Source organism: Coregonus clupeaformis, unplaced genomic scaffold, assembly GCF_020615455.1.
Source record: "Coregonus clupeaformis isolate EN_2021a unplaced genomic scaffold, ASM2061545v1 scaf0164, whole genome shotgun sequence".
NCBI lineage: Eukaryota > Metazoa > Chordata > Actinopteri > Salmoniformes > Salmonidae > Coregonus > Coregonus clupeaformis.
Genome location: NW_025533619.1, coordinates 57,742 through 76,269, shown reverse-complemented (window position 1 = coordinate 76,269; position 18,528 = coordinate 57,742). Strand labels below are relative to the sequence as shown.

General features: G+C 48.3%; 1 protein-coding gene across 1 annotated transcript; it reads right to left on the bottom strand.

The window, feature by feature from the left end:
* Positions 1-253: 253 nt before the first annotated feature.
* LOC121570713 (BAH and coiled-coil domain-containing protein 1-like) lies at positions 254-18,419 on the bottom strand (the record flags this gene model as incomplete). The annotated part of the gene is made up of 15 exons (XM_045213873.1): positions 254-1,525; positions 1,927-2,163; positions 2,714-3,993; positions 4,162-4,296; positions 4,813-4,929; positions 6,114-6,222; positions 8,806-8,881; positions 9,673-9,790; positions 10,265-10,406; positions 11,409-11,492; positions 13,021-13,307; positions 14,190-14,363; positions 16,085-16,285; positions 16,737-17,007; positions 18,299-18,419. Coding segments are annotated over 15 exons (3,568 nt in total), but the record flags the coding sequence as incomplete, so codon positions are not given.
* Between the last annotated feature and the right edge of the window lie 109 nt (positions 18,420-18,528).

Here is an 18,528-nt window from a genome sequence, read left to right as displayed (position 1 = left end):
TGCTCTCTCTCTCTCTCTGTCTCTCTCTCTCCTCCCTCTCTCTCTCTCTCTGTCTGTCTCTGTCTGTCTCTGCCTGTCTGCCTGTCTGCCTGCCTGTCTCTCTGTCTGTCTGCCTGTCTGGCTCTCTGTCTGTCTGCCTGTCTGGCTCTCTGTCTGTCTGCCTGTCTGGCTCTCTCTCTGTCTGTCTGCCTGTCTGCCTGCTGCCTGTCTGCCTGCTGCCTGTCTGCCTGCTGTCTGTCTGTCTGTCTGTCTGCCTGCCTGCCTGCCTGTCTGCCTGTCTGCCTGCCTGTCTGTCTGTCTGTCTGTCTGTCTGTCTCTCTCTCTCAGCAGGGCATGTGTAGTGCATCTTCAGCTCATCGTCCCAAAGAAAAACACAAAGAGCCATATTCACCCCTCATAGAAAAATAAATCAATAAAAAAACATGGAAAGATACCTTTCATATATACTTCTATATAAAATAGTTGTTATATACATATAGACAACAACAACAACAAAAATAACAAATAATTGACCTATACAATATACACCTGATCCATAAGAGAGACAAGAGGTACTGAAGTGTATGGCTTGATTGGAAAGATCATTCCAAATATTTACATCTTTATCATCGATATCTTATACATATTTTAACATCCCTGGAATCACGAAGACGAACTATGGAGACTACATCCCATACCTCACTCGCTCCACTGGCCTAGTCCGGAGGGACCTTATGGTGCCTTGAGCTGTCCAATCCAAACCTACGTTCAGCTCTAATTTGGTGACCTATTATGGGTGAGTGGTGTAAAGATCAGGCGTGAAACTGTCCCTCAAACATGCCATCCTCAGTCTAAACTAAAGAGATGTTAAGTTAGACCGATGGAAAGTCAGTCGGATGTCATTGAACTCTTGGGTCCTGGTTGTTCAGGTCCAGGACCCAGATCTTTGTCTTAAGTTACCCAGTGAGGGTGGGAGCAGAACGGGGTTCACTGCTGTGAATGGCTACCCCCTCCCCTTCTTCTAACTAGACCCTAGTCTAGCAGCCATGTATGTTGAGATATCCAGTGTAGACAGGGGACAGCCCTGCCTTGGCCCTGACGTCCCCCAGTAGTCAGCACTGACTGAGTAAGGCCAGGGGTCCTTCAGGCAAAGCCACAGGCACCTTGACCTTCACTTCCTCCAGGACTGACCCATCTGGGAACCCTCCTATGGACTGAGTCAGGCCATGGGCACCTCCAGGCAAAGCCGTGTGGACCTTCCACCTTCATTTCCCATCAGACCCATCAGATGGGTGGTTCAGTAGTATCCTCAGGACAAGATGTCCTCAGCTCAGCAGACGATGGACACCCCCTCAGCAGTGAGCAGTTGACCGCTGGTGGGGTCGTAGGTGCCAGCCAGATAGTACAGGCCCTGGATGGTCACGCTGCTGCTGGGTCTATGGCCGCGGGTCCTCTCCTCATACTCCTCGCGGCCCACCACCTGGCACTTGTGGGAGATTGTCTGGACATCATTCTCGTCCTCGTGGCACGACTGATACAGAGCGTGCTAGGAGACAGAGAGAGAGAGAGAGAGAGAGAGAGAGAGAGAGAGAGAGAGAGAGAGAGAGAACAGCAAGTATTTTGAATCGACTTCAACTCTGAAACCATAATATGCTGAGATACCAAAAGTCTATGAAAGTTTGCTACCACCTGTAATGTGACACTATGGTCGCATTTCAAACAGATAAACAACCTGTGCACTACGATTGGTATAATAACATATTTTTTTATCGCTTGAGCAACATCAAGGCACATTCCCAACTAAAAATCCCAAAATTCACAGGTTCCCAAAATTTCCAAAATGCACAGGTTTTCCAGAAATCCCGGTTGAAGGATGCCCAGTTCCTAAAACCAGGATTTTGCAACCCAAATGGCAATAGAGTGGTCTAAACCTGAATGTGGATGTACCTTGCCGTCGCGGTGCCTCTTGCCCAGCTTGGTCTCCTCTGGGTGGTAGAACCACTTAACCTTCACCACCATGCTGGAGCTCCACGATTCCCAGAAGTTCTCGATGCGGCCCACATAGGGCAGGTGGGGCCGGCCGGCAGAGAGGAACACGGCACAGTCGCCCACTCGCACTGTGTCCCTTCCCCGTACGATGGCCTTGTAGAACAGCTTCCTGGACTTCCCCTTCAGCCCCCGCCTCTGTGAAGATGCAGGTACACTCAGTACACACAGTCATGTCTAGGAACTAGGGCCCGGGATTCAATCCAACTCAGATAAACATCCTGTTCAATACGATCAACTTTTAAAAGCAATTTCCCTGATGTTTTGCAGAGATCACGTTTTCTGTAAACGATGTGGCTGTCAACTCAAGTAGTCAGCTCAAGGAGAAATCACCTTTATAAATCAATCTCAGTGGACAGGTTGATTATTTGTGTTGGATTTAATACCAGTCTAGGTGTGCTTAAAGTCGCCTTAAGTAGTTTGTATCTCTGGTCAATTGTGCAGCTCTAACGCTCATGTACCTCTGCTATGGAGGATTGGGGGAGGGCCAGGGTTAGGGTTAGGGTCTCATGTACCTCTGCTATGGAGGATTGGGGGAGGGTTAGGGTTAGGGTTTCGGTTTCATGTACCTATGATATGGAGGAATTGGGGAAGGATTGGGGCAGTAATAGATTGGCATACATTTAATGACCACATAATAGTTTTTGGTGTGAACACCGTATCTTAAAAAATTATCAACTCGTCTCACCTGAGTGGGGTTCCCCGACCACCTCCACATCTGTCTCCCCGGTAGGAACGTGTTCATCTTGGGTCTTGGGCCTGCATCATCGGGGATAATCTTCTGCCTCTTCACTAGGTCTCTGGGGGGTTTGGAGGGGGACGAGCTGCCGCACTCCTTCCTCTTGAGAAGCTTGTTGTTGGCACTGTGGTCATTGGGGGCCTCTCCTCCTCCTCCCTTGGTGTTGGATACAGCCACGGCCTTGGCCACGAAGGACTGTTGGCCCTGGTGGGGTCCGGCTGCAGCTGGGGGCTCGGGGGGCTGCAACAGGCCGTGGTGGGAGGACAGGCAGCTCTGTAGCAGCAGCGTGGAGCTCTCCTCATCCTCCGAGCTGTAGGACGAGTCATTATCTGAGGAGCACAGGCTGGAACTGGACATGGAGCCCGAGCTGGATGAACTTGAGGAACCAGAGGAAGAGGACGAGACGGAGAGACGCGAGAGGAAGCTTCCCGCTGTCCTCAGGCCTCCAGAGGCTGCTGTGGCCAGCGCAGCCGCCCTTCTCCTCCTCCTCTCCTCCTGTTCCTCCTCCTCTTCGTCGTCCAGGTCCGAGTAGGAGCTGTGGCAGTCCCGGTGGCAGCTGAGACCCAGCTCGCCGACACCGTACTCCCCCATAGCCAGGGAGGGAGAAGCCTTCCTCTGTGAAGGAGGGGCACCCTTTAGGAGGAGCTCAGCCCTCGAGGCAGAACCTCCCTTCCTGTTGTCCTTGACCAGCAGGACTGGGTGGGAGTAGGCCTCAGGCCTGGGGAGGCCGCCTACGCCTTTGGCCCCGAACCCAGAGCTGCCGCCCAGCAGCAGCAGGGCCTTGCTGTTCTTCGTCTTAGGTGAAGTCACCCCCTCGTGATCCAGTTTGACCAGGAACTCCTGACCGCTCTTCCTGCTGCTCCGCGGCACCTCGCCGGGCCTCCGTCTCTGGACATAATGCCCGGTCCTGGAACCCAGGGACATGCCGGTGGGCTGGGTGCTACAGAAGGAGGAGTAGCCGTTAGCGATGCTGCTGAAGGAGTCAACCTCGAAGGAGCTGCTGCTGAACAGGCCCTTGGCCGGGGCAGATACAGGGGCCGGGGGCAGGGGGAACAGGTGGGCCTCCCTCGTCCCCCTCAGGGCCTTCCTGGGAGTCCTGTTGAGCTGGAACAGATTTTCAGAGGCCCTCTTCCTGGGGACGGCCACAGCCGGCCAGCTGAGCAGAGGGGCTGCGTTCTTATTGGTGCTGTCTGACAGGTTCTTCTTCTTCCCTGAACCTTTGGGTCTCCCTGGAATTCAAACCAATTGAATGTCTGGTAAGTCACCAATCAGTACACACTACATCTACCTTTACTAGATCAAGAGGTTTCAAGAAATGAATGACACACCCTTTTTTTGCGTCCCATCAGGCTAAATCTACTGGATATAAAGCATCTATGTAGATGATCTTGTCTGACCTGGTCGTCTCCTGACAGGCTCTGTGTTGGCCTGTCTCTCAGAGGGTCTCTCATTTATGGGGGCTTTCTCCAGACTGAAGCTCCTCCGAGCCGCCCGGCTGCTAGACACCAGGTGGGCAGGGGACGACTCCGCACCTACAGAGGGACAGGAAGTGGAGATGGGGGTTAATACATCTCTAACATACACTTGCATAATCATTGTCATAAGTAATACGTATAAGTAAGTAGTCTTGCACAAGCCTTGGCTAGTGCGAGCCGGAACAGCTGATAGGAGCAGGAGCCTACCTCCTGTTTCTGTAGTGTGAGGCAGCTAGTACACCTCCTGGACAGGACGTTAGTCTATCACAGGGCATTACCCCCAATCTATCTCCTTAATGCATTGGGTCCCATTTTTTCGGTCTTTGGTATGACTCGGCTAGGGATCGAACTCCCAACCTTCCAATTTCAGGCCACTGAGTTGGTCAATAAAGTAAAAGTAATGTTTAAAAAGCAGCAAGATATTGTCCATGATTCCCAATGTGTCCATAATTCATAATGTGATTGGAAGGTCTTATAAGGTCTCATAATAATTGTAATTAGAAGGTCTAGTATATTCAGTAACCCTGTAAGCATACAAGGTGGACGACAGAGCGATACAAAAGAGACACTCACAGTGGATCTGGTATCCCGGGGGGAGGAGGCGGATGTTTGGGAGGGAGATCCTCCCCCTGTCTCCATCATCGAACTCCACCATCACACCTCCCTGCTTCCCCTCCTCCCCTGAACCACCTGCAAGAGCAGAAAGTATAGACACATTTAAACCACAGGCATTGTTAGTGTAACGCCTACTCCCGCTCTCCCGCTCCGGCGCTCGACGTCGCCGGTCTACTAACCACCGGCCCTGGCAACCCACATTACGCACACCTGGCAACCATCATTACGCACACCTGCTCCCCATCGTTATGCACACCTGGACTTCTCCATTACCTTGATTACTTCCCCTTTATTTAGCCCTCAGTAGCCTCAGTCCTCAGGCAGTATTGGTTTTGTTTTCATGTCTAGTACGCTACTCCTGTTTTGTATATCTTCATGTTCCTTGTTATTAAACTCACCAACTGCACTTGCTTCCTGACTTCCTGCGTCTTCGTTACAGTTAGCTAAATAGTCAAAGTTAATAAATTGCTAAAATGAATAAAATGCTAAAAATGAATAAAATGCTAAAATGACTAAAATGCAACAATGACATCAACCACCCGAGCCACAGCCTGTTTATCCCGCTATCATCCAGAAGGTAAGGTCAGTACAGGTGCATCAAAGCTGGGACCGAGAGACTGAAAAACAGCTTCTATCTCAAGGCCATCTGACTGTAAAATAGCCATCACTAGCCGGCTTCCACCCGGTTATGCAACCCTTCACCTTAAAGGCTGCTGCCCTATATACATAGACATGGAATCACTGGCCACTTTAATAATGGAACACTAGTCACTTTAATAATGTTTACATACTGCTTTACTCATCTCATATGTATATACTGTATTCTATTCTACTGTATTTTAGTCAATGCCACTCCGACATTGCTCAATGTAATATTTATATATTCCTTAATTCCATTATTTTACTTTTAGATTTGTGTGTATTGTTGTGTATTGTTAGATACTACTGCACTGTTGGAGCTAGGAACACAAGCATTTCACTACACCCGCAATAACATCGGCTAAATATGTGCATGTGACCAATAAAATTGTATTTTATTTGACAAAAATGCTGAAATGAGTAAAATGCTAAAATGAATAAAATGCTAACAAACGTCTAAATTGCTAATGCAATTTTTTAATGAAATGCACATAGGAATGAAATGATAATGCAAAAAAAATGAATACAATGCTAAATGAATAAAATTAATAATAACACAAATGGATGAACGTGGACACCATGGATGAAAGTGAGGCCAGTTTGTAGTTGTTATCTCTCACCTCTCCGTATGTTGCCTGGGTATAGGCAACGAGAGCGTTCGCTCCAGTAGGCACACACCCTCGTCCCCTCAGCGAGCACCGACTCTGTCTCTGGAAGCACATCCAGGACCTGAAAGTCAAACAGACACTGAGTCACCAAGATTCATTACAGACAGACAGCAAAGACACACACACACGCACACGCACACACACACACAAACACACACACAAACACACACACAAACACACACACACACACGGCTGGTCACTGTGCCACACCGCCAAGCAGCATTATCTCATGCCAATGAGCCAGTCACAGCTGAAAGGAGCGGAAGCTGTGATGCAGTAAATCCTGACTTGCTGAAGTAATACTAAGGAGGAGATGAATGGGGGGACTGTGATTGCAGGTTGCCAGATTCTCCTCCCTGACAATGCAGCCAGGGCCCAGCATCCGCCACTCAGTGGAGCCCCTTTCAGGATGTTTTAATTTACAGTTGCCATGGAGAGGGGTCCTTTGACTGATGATGTGTGGGGTATAGGCAGGCGTGTGTATGTGTGTTTTTTGGTTGTGTTTTTGTGTGACTGTGTGTTTGTGTGTTCACGGTTGTATGTTTCTGAGCACACACGCACGTGCATGCATATGTGTGTGTGAGTGGGACCTCAGGCTCTGCTCAGGGGAATATGGGGTCTTGGTGTAAGAGTTATACATGAATGGCTGTTGGAAGAATTGAAAGACAAGAAAGTGGAAGTATGGTGTAATTATGAACAGCTGCTATCTGACGGCCGTTTACACAGCGGACACGCACACACACGTTACACGGCGGAAGGCACACAGAGAGAGAGAGAGAGAGAGAGAGAGAGAGAGAGAGAGAGAGAGAGAGAGAGAGAGAGGAGAGAGAGAGAGGAGAGAGAGAGAGAGAGAAGAGAGAGAGAGAGAGAGAGAGAGAGAGAGAGAGAGAGAGAGAGAGAGAGAGAGAGAGAGAGAGAGAGAGAGAGAGAGAGAGAGAGAGAGAGAGAGAGAGAGAGAGAGAGAGAGAGAGAGGATCCTCCTAGTTACTAAAGTATGGCAAGGAGAAGTGATGCAAAAAAACATTGAGGAACCACCAGGTTGTCCTCTACACACTCCTCTCTTTCTCCTCTCCTCTTCTGGGTGGAGGAAGGTGTGCGTGTGTGTGGTGTGTGTGTGTGTGTGTGTGTGTGTGTCTGACGTCTCTGTTATGAGATGACCCAGCTGCCACTGAGCCGTAGCACCAGGATGTCATCAGAATGTGGGGCAAAAGTCACCGGTTCGGTTTACAATAAACACCAGCAGAGCTTTCCTTCCAGGAGAAAACACACACACACACACACACACACACACACACACACACACAGGAAAGAGGAAGCTAGCTTGAACAGGTTACACAGCGAAACGCAAATGAACGCCCGCCAAGAATGCCCTGCGGTTTACAGTGTATAATTAGGCTCCATTTCACTGATGGCTTAGATAAACTGTAATGTTAGCTTAGCATGGAGCACCACCAGAAACTACAGAGGGCAAACACACACACTCTGGTACTCAAACCCAGGTGCTAATAAGAAAATCTAACTGAGGGTTGAGATTCTGGTATATATTTCCTCTGAGCAGGCTACTATCCTATCCTGCTCATCATTTGCAGGGTCGTGTTCATTCGGGATTTGTTTTTAAGCGCTTCAAAATTTGGAAGAGAGCGTTTCCTTCTTGGACACGTCCAGGTAATCCCTCCCTGTTTCAGTGTGGTTTCTTCCGTTTGGTGCCTAATGAACATGACCCTGAACTGTCCTTTATATGTTCTGCTACATCTACAGGTAACTGACAAAATAAAGGAAACACCAACATAAAGTGTCTTAATAGGGCGTTGGGCCACCACGAGCTGCCAGAACAGCTTCAATGCACCTTGGCATAGATTCTACATGTGTTTGGAACTCTATTGGAGGGATCCGACACCATTCTTCCACAAGAAAATCCATAATTGGGTGGGAAACGCTGTCTCAGGCACCGCTCCAGAATCTCCCATAAATGTTCAGTTGGGTTGAGATCTGGTGACTGAGACACGCACACACACACACACCCGTTAAACCCCCTCTGCTCCTTTGAGACCCCTCTTTCAAAGTCACTGAGATCTCTTCTTCTAGCCATGGTAGCCAAAATAATGGGCAACTGGTCATTTTTATACATGACACTAAGCATGATGGGATGTTAATTGCTTCATTAACTCAGGAACCACCACTGTTTCCTTTATTTTGGCAGTTACAGTTTGTCTACAGTATAAGCCTGTGTCTCCATCAGTATGGGTAGCCTGTGCTACCAGGAGGGGAAGTCTGCATCGTTTCCCATTAAGACACAAAACATGTATGGAGCAGGTGCTAGAGGGATTATCCCTACACAGTGACTTTAACGTACACACACACAGGCACAGAAACTCAAAGAGGGTAGAGGACAGTAGAGGACAGTAGAGGACAGTAGAGGACAGTAGAGGAGAGGAGAGGAGAGGAGAGGAGAGGAGAGGAGAGGAGAGGAGAGGAGAGGAGAGGAGAGGAGAGGAGAGGAGAGGAGAGGAGAGGAGAGGAGAGGAGAGGAATGGGAGGGGGTTGAGGAGGATCCAGAGAGGGTTAGTCCAGCGGTGCCACAGCCCAGAGGTCTAGGGGTGGGGGAAGCTATTGTTTTCTAAGAGGGGGTAGGAACTGAACTCACCGCTTCCTGCAGCAGTTGCTCCAGGGAGTAGATTCTGGGGCGGTTTCCTCTCTCCCCGTCAATAACAATGCTGTAGCTGGAGAGAGAGAGAGAGAGAGAGAGAGAGAGAGAGAGAGAGAGAGAGAGAGAGAGAGAGAGAGAGAGAGAGAGAGAGAGAGAGAGAGAGAGAGAGAGAGAGAGAGAGAGAGAGAGAGAGAGAGAGAGAGAGAGAGAGAGAGAGAGAGAGAGAGAGAGAAAGCTATTTTCAGATGTGTGGGTATTATGCCTGCCTGGCTTCACGTGTCACTCTCCCACTCCCCCGTTCCACCTTTTATTGCCTGCTGGCGGAGCAGCATTATCAACACTCTTCTGCTCAGAGTGAGCTGTGTGTGAGAAGACATGGAGTTATGTAACAGAGAGAGGGGGGGGTGGGTTATAGGGAGGGGGAGATAGAGAGAGAGTGAGGAGGAGGAGGAGAGAAAGGGGGTTAGAGAGAGAGAGTTCAGGAGGAGAGAGAGGGAGGGGGGGTGTTAGAGGGAGAGGGAGATAGAGAGCGAGTGAGGAGGTGGAGGAGAGAAAGGGGGTTAGAGAGAGAGAGTGAGGAGGAGGAGGAGGAGAGAGAGGGAGAAAGAATGAGAGAGTAAGGAAGAGAGAGCGCTCTGCAGGGGGTGTGTGGATTCACTGTAGAGAAGACCAACCATCGCTCCCAGCCACTGAGGAGTATTGGTTGATACTGTATATACTGTATATATGTGTGTGTGTGTGTGTGTGTGTGTGTGTGTGTGTGTGTGTGTGTGCGTGTGCGTGTGTATGCACTCACTACTGTAAGTTGCTCTGGATAAGAGTGTCTGCTAAATGACTCAAATGTCCATGTAAATGTATGCTCACATGTCTGGCAGCTCCAGTGTGTGGACCCGGGCTGCGTAGAGAAGTTCGTCCTCCTTGGAGATGAGCACCCTGAGTCCATCTGTCAGCAGCTGTTTGGTCAGGACACAGCTGGGGGCTGCTGGGTGAGTCGTACACACAGATACACACACAGTCATTTTATGAAAGACAGCACACATCAACAGTGTGTATGGAAGTGCATCTATGTTCCCTCCTATCGTGTGTGTGTGTTTATGTGTGTGTGTGTGTGTGTGTGTGTGTGCGTGTGTGTGTGGGTGTGTGTTCAACTATCCTTGTGGATACCACAAGTCCTCACAAGGATAGTAAAACAAGGAAAATTCAGACAAGTGGGGACATTTTGCCTGTCCCCACGAGGAAAAATGCTATTTCAGGCTTAGGGGTTAGGTTAGGGTCAAATTAGGGTTAGGGTTAGAATTAAGGTTAGGGTTTGGGTTTACGGTTAGGTTTAGTGTTAGGAGTTAGGGTTAGGTATAGTTTTAGGGTTAGGGTTAGAGGTTTTGGATGGGAATCAATTATTTGGTCCCCACAAGGATAGCAATACACAACTGTGTGTGTGACAGTGTTCCCTCCTCACCTAGTGGGCTCCTGGGGTTGTGAGGGTATGACGGGTTACTGTCCTCATCCCCCTCGGAGAAGCTACTATCATCCTCGTCCATCTGAAAGCCCTCGTCCGCCGCCATGCTCTCTAGTAGCCGGCTCACCGCACGGCCCTTGGGCTGGAGAGAGAGAGAGAGAGAGAGAGAAATGAGGTGGAAACTGAGCTGCACTTCCTAACCTCCTGCCAAATGTATGACCATATTAGAGACACATATTTCCCTCAGATTACACAGACCCACAAAGAATTCGAAAACAAATCAAATGTTGATAAACTCCCATTTCTATTGGGTAAAATACCACAGTGTGCAATCACAGCAGCAAGATTTGTGACCTGTTGCAACAAGAAAAGGGCAACCAGTGAAGAACAAACACCATTGTAAATACAACCTATATTTATGTTCATTTATTTTCCCTTTTGTACTTTAACTATTTCCACATCGTTACAACACTGTATATAGACATAATATGACATTTGAAATGTCTCCATTATTTTGGAACTTGTGTCAGTGTAATATTTATTGTTCACTTTTTATTGTTTATTTCACTTTTGTTTATCCATTTCACTTGCTTTGGCAATGTACACATATGTTTCCCATGCCAATAAAGCCCCTTAAATTGAATTGAGCGAGAGAGAGAGAGAGAGAGAGAGAGAGAGAGAGAGAGAGAGAGAGAGAGAGAGAGAGAGAGAGAGAGAGAGAGAGAGAGAGATAGATAGATAGTTAGTTAGTTAGCATGCAACTAAGAGATTGACACTAAACAGTGCATGTATATGTCCCCTGGAGGTAGCCATTTTCCCTGACATAGTTTCACTCTTCCACATAAGAAGGTGTGATCCACACTCCCCCATCCCCCAATTTCCTGCCCACTCTCACACAGGTACTCAGCAGGGAGGGAGTCGGATGTAGCCTGGAACTATATCCATGGTGACACAGAGCATATCACTTTGAATTCCAGGCTGTCAGATGCTTTGCTAAACGCTTTGACATACCGGTACATACAACAACCTCCGAGCATCATATAGCCTATGAATATAGGACCTACCAACGGCAAATCAGATCAGCCAAATGAAAGGTTAGAGGTTAGAGTTGAGCATTGAGGGCTGATTGAGTGATTCTGATTACCTGTTTGTTTCGGATCCTCCTCCCCCTGCAAGTGTTGTCGTTACTCTGAGGTGATTGGACACCGCCTGACCAGCAACTTCTCCTCTGTAACATGTGACCAGGAAGAGAGGAGTGAGTGAGTGAGTAAATTAGTGTGCGTGTGAGCATGTGTGCGCTTGCGTGGATCTCTGCATCGCTAGTTAGTGCTACAGTATGAAACATCCCAGTGTGAGGAGAGAATGGCGTTGGTTGAATTTGGCAGCAATCGGATTATGCAATGGTTATGTGAGAGATTGAGTAAGAGTTTGAAGTTGTGTAATTGTTGAAATTCTAAATGTTGCAATATATATCACACTCTTGGTTAACCTTTCACATATTCTAAGAGATTGAAGTTGTGTAATTGTCTAAATTCTAAATGTTGCAAAAGAAAAAACCTAAAAGGGTTCTTCGGCAGTCCCCATAGGAGAACCCTTTGAATAATCATTTTTGGTTCCAGAAAGAACCCTTTTGGTTCCAGGTAGAACCCTTTTGGGTTCCATGTAGAACCCTTTCCATAGAGCATTCTACATGGAACCCAAAAGAGGTATCCTATGGGGACAGCCGAAGAACCCTTTTGGAACCCTTTTTTCTAAGAGTGTATCACACTCTTGGTTAACTTCACATGTTCTAAGAGATTGAAGTTGTGTAATTGTAACTTGGTTCAGTTTCGCATTTTCCCCCACTATTGGTTAAGGTTAGGATTTGGAGAAGAGAAGCTGATCCTAGATCTGTACCTAGGCAGTGGTGTAAAGTACTTAAGTTGTTTTTGGGGGTATCTGTACTTTACTTTACTATCATATCTTTGACAACTTTTACTTTTACTTCACTACATTCCTAAAGAAAATAATGTATTTTTTACTCCATACATTTTCCCTGACACCCCAAAATTGTAATGCTTAGCAGGACATGAAAATGGTCCAATTCACGCACTTATCAAGAGAACATTCCTGGTCATCCCTACTGCCTCTGATCTGGTGGACTCACTAAACAGATGCTTCGTTTGTAAATTATGTCTGAGTATTGGAGCGTGCCCCTGGCTATCCGTAAATAAATAAAAAATGGAAGATTGTGCCATCTGGTTTGCTTAATATAAGGAATTTGAAATGATTTATACTTTTACTTTTGATACTTAAATATATATTAACAATTACATTGACTTTTGATACTTAAGTACATGTAAAACCACATACTTTTAGACTTTTACTCAGTAGTATTTTACTGGGTGACTTTCAATTTTACTTGAGTCATTTTCTATTAAGGTATCTTTAAATATGACAATTGAGTACTTTTTCCACCACTGTACCTAGGGGAAACATCACCTGGATTGATTCCATACGTCACATACACACCACTGTACATTAGGCACTCAGGTGCATATCAATGACTGAATAATCCTGATCTCTAGGACACACCCTGTGTCTCCACTTGCAGTGCCGAATAGCTAGCTTTTCGGTGACGCGACTGGGTAAGACTCTTCAGGAGGGAGGTCAGGTGTCTTTGTGAGGCAGTGGTCCTGGGTTAGAGCCTTAGTATGACCCGAAACAGGAGGAAGCGGTACTCGCCAAGCAAGCAGGGTGAAATCCTTAACACTAACCTTGTTAATGGGTCCTCTCAGCATGGTGTTCTTGCGTGTGGCCCTCTTCAGCCTCTCACTGGTGGTGGAGAAGGTGACTGACCCCATGGTCCTCCGGTAGAGGCTGCCCCTGGTCCCTAGGCTCTCCCAGCGAGGCTCCTGGGGCCTGGGTCCGCCAGCCCTCTTCACCCCCTCTGACTGGTCCTGGTACTCTGGGTGCTTCTTGGCTGCAGTGACCATGCCAAGCCTACAGGGGGCCCTCTTCCTCACCTTCACCTCTCCCTCCGCCCCGGACAGACTCTGGGAACCTGCGCGGTTCAATCGATAATTATATGTAGTAATACATGACTAATTACATTTAGTATTTGAGTCATTTAGCACTCTAATTCAGTGTGACTTACAATCCAATTAGTGCATTCAACTAAAGGTAGGTAAAATAACCACATATTATAGTCAAGTTCCTCAAAACAGACACAATCTGTCAAATCAGTGCCAGTAAGAATAGACAGGTGTAAGTGTGGAGGGTCAGTGGTAGACAGGTGTGAGTGTGGAGGGTCAGTGGTAGACAGGTGTCAGTGTGGAGGGTCAGTGGTAGACAGGTGTGAGTGTGGAGGGTCAGTGGTAGACAGGTGTGAGTGTGGAGGGTCAATGGTAGACAGGTGTGAGTGTGGAGGGTCAGTGGTAGGGGAGCCAATGTGCTCTCTGAATTAGTAAGGTAGGAGCTAACAGTTGATGAGGTACCGACTAACAGATACTCTGTATTATTCGTCCTGAACCAGTGTTTCATTCCTTTCTTTTCTCTCAATCAGGAGTTAGAGAAGAATTTAGACCAGTAATGACCCCACAGACTAAAACAAAACAGATGCTTCTCGTGGAGATGTATTTTTTTATTTTTAAAAACAAATTTGGGGGGTGGGGGGGTATAGATGTTTATAGTACCATGTCCCTTGTGAGCATCTGTACTTGTGTATGACACATATTTAGTAAACATTGTAAACATGTCAAAGCTGATCAATGTTACAGCGATTCTTCATTTTAGATATTTCCACTGGTGACAGAATTGGTATAGCGTAACTCACACACACACACACACACATACACACACACACACACACATACACACAGACACACAAACACACACACAGACACACAAACACACACACAGACACACACCAGGCCTGTCTTCTTACCGTAAAGCTCCTGCCTCTCTCTCTTGTTCCGGGCTTTCTGATTGGCCTCCAGCTTGACGACAGACGAGGGGGATGGACCAATCACGGCGGAGCATGATAAGACGTCTCGGGAGGGTTGTGCTTTAATGTCTTGTCCTTCGTCACTGTCATAACTTCCTTCCTCTTCTTCCTCTTCTAAAGAGAGAACAACATTCATTCAGTATTGTGTTTAAATCCAGCCTATCTAGTTCCTTTAACAGACTTCCTTTGCTTATCATTAGAAAGCATTTAGAGGCTTGTATTTCCCCATTGTCTAAAACTTGTTTTCTACATTCTAACATTTAGCAACTGCCTTGTTATCTTGTTGTCTTCCTGGAGGAAAACAAATAACCATTCATAATGATGAAATACCAGGAGCTTCTGACTGCTGTTTTCTGTGGCTGGGACCTAAAGTGTGTCTGGAGTACTGAGTTCTGAGTGATTGTGTGTGTATGTGTGTGTTTGTGTGTGTGTGGGTTTGCGTGCATGTGCTAGCTCGCTTGCTCATGCGTGTGTATGTATGTCTGTCTTGGTGTGTGTGTGTGTGTGTGTGTGGTCTTGTGTTGCGTGCACGTGGTGTGGGTGTGTGTCTCTGCAGCCTGTAACTGCTCTGTGGTCCAGCCTGCTTGTCTCCATGGCCTGTCAGAGCTTCTCACAGGCAGCTATCCACAGCTGTGGCCCAGCTTCACACACCCACACCCACACACACACACACACGTACTAGCGGAGGTGTCGGGTGTCCGCGCGCTGCCGACACCACTTGTCATTTACGAGGCGTTCATCAACACGTTCTCACTTACCTCTGAACACTGACAGGGATCACTTTCAGAGTAATTAACAAATTAACAAAGCTCACACGAGGGCTCGAGTGGCAGCCTTCTGAATGTGTGTGTGTGTGTGTGTGTATTTTATTCCTTAACTTGTGTATAGAGTGCATGAGACAATGTGATATGATTTTAAATGCTTCCCGTGCTCTATAGAAGTAGCTTACTAATGAAGAAGGTTGTTTATGAGCTTGGTGACAGGTCAGAGGTGCCTTCCACACTTAGTGAAGGGTATAGTGTGTTGAGTGAAGGGTATAGTGTGTTGAGTGAAGGGTATAGTGTGTTGAGTGAAGGGTATAGCGTGCCTGTGTACCTGACCTGGCTGGAGAAGAGAGCTTGCCAGTAGGACAGGAATCTCTCACACCCCACCTGAACACTCACTCTGTCTCCCTGTCCCACTCACCCCGTCTCCCTGTCCCACTCACCCGTCACCCTGTCCCACTCTCCCCGTCTCCCTGTCCCACTCACCCCGTCACCCTGTCCCACTTACCCCATGTCTGCCTGTCCCACTCACCCCCTGTCTCCCTGTCTCACTCACCCCCTGTCTCCCACTCACTCAACCTTTTCTGTCCCTGTTTCCCTGCCCCACTCACCCCATCTCCCTGTCCCACTCACCCAACCTTATCTGTCCCCGTTTCCCTGTCCCACTCACCCAACCTTATCTGTCCCCGTCTCCCTGTCCCACTCACCCAACCTTATCTGTCCCCGTTTCCCTGCCCCACTCACCCAGTCTCCCTGTCCCACTCACCCAACCTTATCTGTCCCCGTTTCCCTGTCCCAACCTTATCTGTCCCCGTTTCCCTGCCCCACTCACCCCGTCTCCCTGTCCCACTCACCCAACCTTATCAGTCCCCGTTTCCCTGCCCCACTCACCCCGTCTCCCTGTCCCACTCACCCAACTTTATCTGTCCCCGTTTCCCTGTCCCACTCACCCAACCTTATCTGTCCCTGTCTCCATAACCCACTCTCACCTCTCCCACTCACCCTGACCCCTACTCACCCCTCTTACACTGTCCCCCCCACCCCTCCACCCAGACACCTCAGCCCACTCACCCTGGTCGGAGGATTCACTCTCTGCGGGGGTGGTCTGTCCCTCCTCCATGGCTTCCTGGTTCCTGGCTCTGGGCTGCTGCAGCCGTGTGGACCCCTGGACCCCCAGAGCTCCCCCCATCCCCATCCCCTTCCTCCTGCCCCCACGCATCATTAGCGGGGTCCCCGTCCAGCCCTCCTGGCCGCCGCTGTCTCCACTGGCTGCTGAGAGAGGGAGGACACACATAGAGTATGAGTATAGGACCCGCCGGTTACATTTGTGCCGTGACTCAGATCGGTACACACCATAGAGATAGAATTACAACACTAGAACGGACATCGTCGGTCTAATAACTTAACTACAGGGCAGCCATATTATTATTATTATTATTATTATTATTATTATTATTATTATAGGTGGGCTATGGTAGTGTTTCTCTCTATGGTAGCCTACACATACAGAGCACACCAGTCACTGCTCAGGTCAGGGCAAAATAAGGAATGCACTCACTATCCCAATACAGAAAAAAGTGTGGTTCCCACCATGTGGTTCCACATCATATGACACAAATAACATGCCTAAATAAAGTCACATGTCCGTCACATAACTGAAACAACACAACATTGTGAGAAAACTCCAAAGGTTGCAAATGAAATCAATCATCATGAATCTTACCAGTGTCACTCTGACCGCCGGACTCGTTGATGACTCGTCGGGACTCAGCCTTGGAGGTGGCTTGGCCTCGACATCCATGGTGCTTGGGGGCGGAACTAGACGCAGAGGCCGCCTCCTCCTTATCCCGTGGCCCCGCCCCCATCCCAGTCCTCTTCCCGCCCTGGGCCTTGTGCTGTCTGAGGTGCTGGTGGTGATGAGCCACGTCACGGGCCAGCTTAGAGCTGAGGACACCATGGAGGACACTCTTTCTGCTGCTGCCCTGCACCTTTATCTATCAGAACAGAGACAAGAGAGAAAGAAAGAGATAGGAATAGAGCGAGAGAGAAAGAGAGAGCGATGGAGAGGGAGAGAGAGAACAGAAATATAAATTGAGAGAGAACAGAGAGAGAGAGAGCAGAAAGAGAGAGAGTGAGACCGTTACACTTCCGGACACAGACAGCCAGAGGGACAGAGCTCAGTTCAGCTCACAGACAGCCAGAGGGACAGAGCTCAGTTCAGCTCAAAGACAGCCAGAGGGACAGAGCTCAGCTCAGTTCAGCTCACAGACAGCCAGAGGGACAGAGCTCAGTTCAGCCCACAGACAGCCAGAGGGACAGAGCTCAGTTCAGTCCAGAGACAGCCAGAGGGACAGAGCTCAGCTCAGTTCAGCTCACAGACAGCCAGAGGGACAGAGCTCAGTTCAGCCCACAGACAGCCAGATGGACAGAGCTCAGTTCAGCCCACAGACAGCCAGAGGGACAGAGCTCAGTTCAGCCCACAGACAGCCAGAGGGACAGAGCTCAGTTCAGTCCAGAGACAGCCAGAGGGACAGAGCTCAGTTCAGTCCACAGACAGCCAGATGGACAGAGCTCAGTTCAGCCCACAAACAGCCAGAGGGACAGAGCTCAGCTCAACACACAGACGGCCAGAGGGACATAGCTCAGCTCAGCACACAGACGGCCAGAGGAACAGAAGAAGATCCACAAATGAAAAATATATTAACATGGAGAGCTGGGGATTTGACTCTTTTGAGTTTCCCCTAAGGGTTCTAATCAGTGGAGGCTGGTGGGATGAGCTATAGGTGGACGGGCTCATTGTAATGGCTGGAATGGAATTAATGGAACGGTATCAAACACATAAAATATATGGAAACCACATGTTTGACTCCGTTCCATTGACTCCATTCCAGCCATTACAATGTGCCCATCCTCCTATAGCTCCTCCCACCAGCCTCCACTGGTACTAATGACTAGAAATGTGTCAAGAAAAAAAGAAACAAAGAGTGTGTACAAAACCCTCACACTTTAATTTAAAATATAGGCTATTAGGGTAAACATAGATCACACAACATACAATATATACACAACAACTAGCATTAGCGGGGCTAGGCTAACAGTGTTGGTTCGTACTAGCTAACATAGCATACGGTATAACACAAAGGCTAGCAGGCTACATAGCAGTAATGGTAGAATACTGTATGGAGGGGCTCAGAAAAGAGTTCAGTAACTGTAAGGGTGTTCTACAGAGTGTGTAGCTGTTTTGAAGGGATAGAGGACAAAGAGATAAAACTAAAGAACCCTGACCTCTGCCGCGCCAAGCCGCTCAAAGCCCCGATTGGACAGCTTCTTCTTCTTCCTCTGGGTGTCCCCGCCCCCTCCTCCCTGCAGGTCCTCGGGCGACAGGCCAAGTCCCGCCCCTAACGACCTGCCAGTCAAAAAACAGGAGACGCATTCATTAGAGAGGAAGAAGAATAGTGGTGGAATGAAAGAGAGAAAGATCAGAGGGGGAAAAGGAGGGGTTGAGTCACCTCTCT